The 7,111-nt window shown below is 48.6% G+C and overlaps 2 protein-coding genes across 13 annotated transcripts in view; both read left to right on the top strand.

Annotated features, from left to right (window-relative positions):
• Window positions 1–3,208, top strand: part of LOC106805211 (vinculin-like) — a gene marked incomplete at its 3' end in the record, with an annotated part of 26,655 nt that extends 23,447 nt beyond the window's left edge. The window contains 1 exon segment of the mRNA XM_014806720.1: window positions 3,054–3,208. Coding sequence (XP_014662206.1) covers window positions 3,054–3,208 — 155 coding nt within the window.
• Window positions 1–7,111, top strand: part of LOC106805209 (vinculin-like) — a 43,277-nt gene that overhangs the window by 3,347 nt on the left and 32,819 nt on the right. For all 12 annotated transcript variants that reach the window (XM_014806708.1, XM_014806712.1, XM_014806711.1 and 9 more), the window contains exon 3: window positions 824–1,016. In XM_014806708.1, coding sequence (XP_014662194.1) covers window positions 824–1,016 — 193 coding nt within the window. The remainder of the gene's footprint in view (window positions 1–823; window positions 1,017–7,111) is intronic.

Raw genomic sequence — 7,111 nt, forward strand, 5'->3', positions numbered from 1 at the left:
TCACTTTCTTCTCTTCTTCGCGCAGGGCACGAGTCCACAGACACGTCTCTCGCTGCCTCCTCCTCTGCGCCGCCTCTCACCTTCTCTTCCTAGCAGCCACGTCTCTTGCCTTCTCCTCCTCCTACTCCGCGCCGCCTCTCACTTTCTTCTCTTCTTCGCGCAGGGCACGAGTCCACAGACACGTCTCTCGCTGCCTCCTCCTCTGCGCCGCCTCTCACCTTCTCTTCTTAGCAGACACGTCTCTCGCTTCCTCCTCCTCGCCGCCTCTCACCTTCTTCTCTTCCTCGCGCAGGGCACGAGCCCGCAGGCGCTTCTTTCGCCGCATCCTCCGCATCACCTCTCGTCTTTTTCTCTTCTTCGCGCAGGCGCAGGCGCTCGCCACTCACCTTTTCCTGTGCCGCCTCTCACCTTCTTTCTTCTTCTCTTCCTCGCGCAGGGCACGAGTCCGCATGCGCAGGCGCGTCTCTCGCCTCCTCCTCCTCCTCCGCCACCTCTTCCTCCTCCGCGTCACCTCTCACCTTCTTCTCCTCCGCCACCTCCTCCTCCGCGTTGCCTCTCACCTTCTCCTGCGTCACCTCTCACCTTCTCCTGCGTCACCTCTCACCTTCTTCTGCGTTGCCTCTCACCTTCTTCTGCGTTGCCTCTCACCTTCTCCTGCGCCGCCTCTCACCTTCTCCTGCGCCGCCTCTCACCTTCTCCTGCGCCGCCTCTCACCTTCTCCTGCGCCGCCTCTCACCTTCTCCTGCGCCGCCTCTCACCTTCTCCTGCGTCGCCTCTCACCTTCTCCTGCGCCGCCTCTCACCTTCTTCTCTTCTTCGCGCAGGGCACGAGTCCGCAGGCGCTGGCGCTCGCCAAGAACATCGACTCGAGCCTCCTGAAGCTGAACCAGCTCGTGCAGCAGGCGATTAGCAACAGCGAGAAGAGCGGCGTCGAGCAGCCGGCGCACACCGTCTTCGGGCGCGTCGAGCAGGCGCAGAAGTGGCTGCGCAACCCGCAGTACGATGACAGGGGACTCGGTGAGTGGGGCGGCGCCCGCCCGCGCGCGTACCACGCCCTTACGGCGTACGTAAAAATAATGACCGGTGTGGTTCAGGGGGCTCGGTGAGTGCCGGCGCACGCGTGGGTGCATGGTGAACGCGTTGCTGCTACGCCCTTACGCGTGCACTGTATTATTACTTATTATTTTATATTACCAAAATAACACAAATAACACAATTACATGCACATCAAAATAATGACCGGTGGTTCTGGGGACTCGGTGAGTGCCTGCGCCTATGCGTACTATTCTCTTTGAAGCGTGCACTGTATGTATGACATTTACATCAAAATAATGACCAGTGTCAGATTCAGGGGACTCGGTGAGTGGCGGCGCCCATGCGTACGCGTTGCTGCTACGCCCTTACGCTAGCCAGAGGAGCTACACTACTTTCACACACTATGCGTCACTCTTATTTGGTCGCCACTTATACAAAGTGTGTATACCGTACGGTATTGTACCCCGTTAATAGTGTATGTACGGGAGTACTACCTATGCTCTGCCCCGCCATTGTTGCCTGATCCGCGCACCACGATACAATCTACATAGCGATTACCCCCTCGAGTTCTTCTGTATGATTGACAGGCATCTCTAGCCAATCGCGGTTGCAATGTTACGTGCTAAAGACAGTTCTCATCAATAAAGTGCCGCAAAGTTGACACGATGCATGCAAATGTGCAGCTCGTTGATTGAGCTCACTGTCTGAGCGAGATAACCACACCCCTCCACGTGAATATCGTTGCTTACTAATTAATAAGTCGGACAAGGCTAGACCAGCTTTTATACGTGTCTTTCGCGATTGCGCGCCAAATTTCAGCTTGCCAAACATTGCTGCACGTCGTTGCTGGGCATTGTCTTTTATATAACAATAAACATTCTATCGTCACTATTATGGGTTGGAGCTGCCTGTCACTAGCACCGAGTGTATAGGTCAGTTACAACACTCCTCAATTATATTATCACCGATACGCATAATTTCCTCTGGGGGGAATTTTGAGATATTGGGCCAGGGAGAGTGGGTTGATCCCTCGGGGCATATTTCTCATACTGGTCTCTCTGTTAGGTGTGGGATGTTCGAGCACTCATGGCACGTTTCCCCAACTATCTTCTCTATTATGTGTGGGTTTGAGCACGCTGGACACGTTTCTCATATTGCCTCCCTTGTTGCGTGGGATTTCATGGAGATATATAAGCCACCATTATTGATTTGAGCTCAATATCCGGTCAGAAATTATTTGTGTACTCGTGTGTCATTATCGTACTGATTTTTGTACTCGTCTTTTTTTCTGAATTGAAAATATGATTTGACAATTTTATTAAGGCTAATGAATACCTTTTGAACTAGCAGGCAGGCAGGATGTAATCTGTCTGTACGTTTGGATGGTTGGCTGCGAATTATTTGCATAGTCACACCTCTCCACGCCCTGATATATCGTACATTAAATATACGTTGCCACTCGTGCTACCACGTGCTGATGTAATAGCTATGGCACTCTTACAGCAAGGGTAATGATGAAATATACTCCATTAATGTGTATACATAACAATAAATGCACTGTACTCGTGTGCATTACTGAAGTCTGTAAAATAGATGTGCAAGTAAGTCTTGCTTGTTTATCTTGTTATCAGGAGTGAATAATAATAGATTAATTTCTATTATTATTCAATGTTGTTATTATCAGACAGCCGTACATACAGGGACTAATAACTGGAAACACCTAGATAGTATCAGGAGTGAATAATAATAGATTATATAGATATAGAGATAGATCTTATATAGATATATAGAGATAGATCTTATCTAGATATATAGAGATAGATCTTATATAGATATATAGAGATAGATCTTATCTAGATATATAGAGATAGAAACCACTCTTCACGTCACAATACAACTCTTCTTGTCACGTCTATCGCCCTTCACGTCACGTTACCACCCTTTACGTAATGTTACAACCGCTCGTGTCACGTTACAACCCTTCACGTCATGTTACGATCCCATCCCCTTCCGCTGCAGGAGGGAACGGCCTGAAGGAATCTCAGGAGAACAGGAACTACCTGGTGCAGCGGATGACGGATGAGATCAACGAGATCATCCGCGTGCTGCAGCTGACGACGTACGACGAGGACGAGTGGGACGCTGACGATCTCACCGTCATGAAGAAGTCACAGGTGAGCTATTACCCTGACCCTGACCCTGACCCTGACCTTGACCTTAACCCTGACATCGAGCTGACGACGTAAGACAAGGACGAGTGGGATGCTGATGACCTCAGCGCCTGCGAACCCTTGAACCCTGACCCTGACCTTTGTTATACTGAAAGTAACTAATAAAAGTAGTAAGTTAAACTACTTTTAATTGTTAATTACTTTAATGGCTGGGTAGGTGTCAAAAATAAGTCATATTGTTGTCAGAACTTTACTCAAAATTGATAACCCAGAATACTAGGACCATGCAATTACTAGCTTTCTGCTAAAATTCAGTTAATGGTTTCCCTTAGAATTAGACCGCCTGAAAACAGGAAAACTCTCCCTGTTCAATATTAATGACAAATAAGCGAATTTCAATTTGAAAAATCGGGCGTGCTTTTATCGACGATGCCTATCGGCTCGAGTAGGAAGTTTGTGTCCAAGCGTCTCTGACGATGATGAATTTGTTTCTACTCCATTATCGTCCTGGTATTAACCGAAAGTGCTTCCAGAACATTATTTCGATCTTCGTGTTCTCCACTCGAACATGCTCGGCATTCCTTTCATGTTTTTCGATTTTCGTTTCGGGCGGGTTTTATTCGGTCTCCTTCGCTAGGGGAAGTTGATAGCTGCACATGCTTAGGACAGACGCACGAGTAACTTTGCCAGTCGGTTTCTTATTGTGATGGACAGGCCGCTTGATTGATTCGCTTCTCTTTTGCCTGTGAATGGCTTGTTATATCGAGTGTAGCGCAGGAGTTCGGCATGCATAATTCAGTGGCGGTGTGTGTCTACTAACCAATTTACGTGTTTTTACACCCGCGCGCTCATTATGATGTAGGGTGGCTGCTGAACGCGCGTGGTCGCTGCGCTCTCTATCGTGGACGTAGACGCTCTATAACATATATACGTAATATTAAGAGCCTATTAACCCCAGAGCGTACAACGCTGAAATAGGAAAACCATGGTGTCGTTTCAGCAAAATTAATAAAGTTTACCTACCTTATTTTGATACTTCTCTACGGGAATATTATGCAGGAGTCATAGCTAGCCAATATAAGATCAACCGCTTGTCTCTACGATGTTCTTACGCGTTGTACGCTCTGGGGTTAATGGATTCTTGGTAATATACGTACACGCACGCACGCGCACACGCCGACAAACACACACTCACGCACACGTGCACGTACCTACACACGCGCACACGCACACGCACAAACACACATACACGCGCACGCATGCACAATAGATATATAGAGATAGATCTATTATTATTCACTCCTGATAGTATGTCCGCGTTGCTTCTAGCTGTTGATCGATGTTAACGAAATGGAAACAAAATTACTGAAAGCGTGTATCATCGCCACTGGCGTTGCTATACGTTCGCGCGCGTGTAAATATACTGTAGACTAAATATATCTTGCTGAGAAATGTTGAAAACGTGAGCAGGAGAGCAGAAAGAAATTAACTCAGATTGCCGGAGAAAAGGCGAGTGGTATAGAACGAGCAAGATTGGGAGAGGAAGAGTGAGAGATAGAGAGGAGGAGCAAAAGACGAGGTGTGAATGTTAGAGAGACCTATGGAATTTAGGGAAGTGTATAAGGGAAATGGTAGAGTAAGAGAGATAATGATGGAGAAAGAAAGGGGTGGAGAAGGAAAACGAGGATAGGATGGGACGAGGGGAGGAAGGGGCGGACGGATAGAGGTAATAATGGAGGAAAGGTGGAGGAGGGAGGTGGGAAAGACCGGAAGAAATAGAGGGAAAGGGAGAGGGACATGGGAGGATGTAGGAGGGGTGGGGCATGATACACAGAGGAAGAGAGCAAGAGAGTGATCGGATTGACCGAATTTTATGGCGTATGACAATCCCATTCAATTCCAAAATTCTAAAATACTCAATCCCAAAATTACAAAATTCCGAAAACTTAACGGACACAATTGGACGTCTGCATCCCATCATTGTTAATTTCCCATGCATGGGCAACCCCGTCTCCCCAGGGGATCTCTTAGCAATACCAGGAGATGCCTGTTGGGTGCAGGTGTTTTTGGCTGCGTTATGTGTTTAAATACAGAACTACTTTGCGCGTGTACAAGATGGTGTGGGTGGTGTGTGGGTGGTGGGTGCGTGCCGTCGTACATCCGTGTGCGTCTGTCTGTGTGTGCGTGTGTGTGTGTGCGCGCGCGGGTGTGTTTGCTATAAATACCGTGCTTACTCCCGGGCGAAACATGCCTATCCTGCAGGCCATGTTTTTGCATCCTTATAATGTGCATGATTAAACCGGGAGTCGTGAGTCATCATCTTACGCTGCCGATCCCCCTTATATCATCTCGCTGCTGCTAAATTTAGCTTGCCCTGCTGCCTGGCCGCTCGCGAATGTATATTCCTGGTGGCCTTTTCCCATTGGGAAGCGAGGAATTTATGCCGGTTCGTCTTTCACGGTGAAACTCTGCAATCCGGGGATTTACTGGTGTAGATTATAAACCCGTGGATTTTTTAGAACGGATTTCTGATTCCAAATCTTATTCTTGAAAACATATACAATAATAATTAGTCAACAAAATATTAAACCCTAATATTTCCCCTGTTAGTGGGAATTAAAAATCCTGCTAAATAATGACATGCCGGTTTAGCTATTGTATATAATCTCAGTTTGATAAACTTGCAGCTGTAACCAGCCCTTCTTTGTGCGAGTATTATCGTTTCAACGTCTTTTTTATATTCACATCCTCACACACACACACACACACACACACACACACACACACACACACACACACACACACACACACACACACACACACACACACACAACACGAGGCAGATGTGGTGCTGTAAATGGTTCCCTGTTTATCCACCAGCGCGCTCTTTCTCCCCTCTCTCCGCTCTGCTCCCTCATCTCGCCTTCCCCCTTCTCTCTGTCTCTCTTTCTTTCTTATATCTCTCTCCCTCTCTCCATCTCTCTCCACTCCCGCTCCCTCTCCCGCTCCCTCTCCCTCCCCCTCTCTCTCCACTCCCTCTCCCGCTCCCTCTCTCTGCCTCCCCTCTCACTCGCTCTCTCATTACAACAGCATCAATAATAGGCTTCCTGTGAACCATTCCCAGCTTGGCCGGTCATCATCCTCCTCATGTAAGGGTTGGTCATGCACCATCTCATTCTCATATTACGTGTGCTCATGAATGACTGTCCGTCTCCGGACGTAGTGGGCTTGCCCCTTGTATCGTAGCAGTAGCGGCAGTAACCGCAGCAGCAGCAGCAGCAGCTGTAGCAGCAGCAGCAGCAGTAGCCAAGCTAAGCAGCAGCAGCAGCAGCATTATCAGCAGCAGCAGCAACAGGGTCGGCGGCGGCGGCGGCGGCACTGACTCACGACTCGAGCTATTTCGTGTGTCGCCAGCCTCGCCCTGTCACAAATGACACAAGCTGTCTCCTCCTCCTCCTCCTCCTCCGCCGCCGCTGCTGCTGCTGCTGCTGGGCCACCCGACATCGGTATGCTAGGATCAGTGATCAATGGATGAGTCCCTCCTATCCAGTCACCGCCTGTGTGAATATAACTATATCCCCGCTGTGCTCCCCGGGAGAGCTGCCATCCTGCTGCTATTCGTACGGATACGTCTTATGTTAAGGTCGTTCCATGGGGATGAGTTTTCCTATCCAGTCACCGTGTGTGTGACTATGAATTCCTATTGCTCCCCAGGATAGCTGCCATCCTGCTGTTATTTGCTAGGCTGTGTCTTATTTAAAGGTCGTTCCATGGGGATGAGTTTTCCGATCCAGTCACCGTGTGTATGACTATGAATTCCTATTTCTCCCCAGGATAGCTGCCATCCTGCTGCTATTTGCACGGATACGTCCTATGTAAAGGTCGTTCCATGGGGATGAGTTTTCC

Source organism: Priapulus caudatus, unplaced genomic scaffold, assembly GCF_000485595.1.
Source record: "Priapulus caudatus unplaced genomic scaffold, Priapulus_caudatus-5.0.1 Scaffold105, whole genome shotgun sequence".
In the NCBI taxonomy this organism is placed as follows: Eukaryota; Metazoa; Priapulida; class Priapulimorpha; order Priapulimorphida; family Priapulidae; genus Priapulus; species Priapulus caudatus.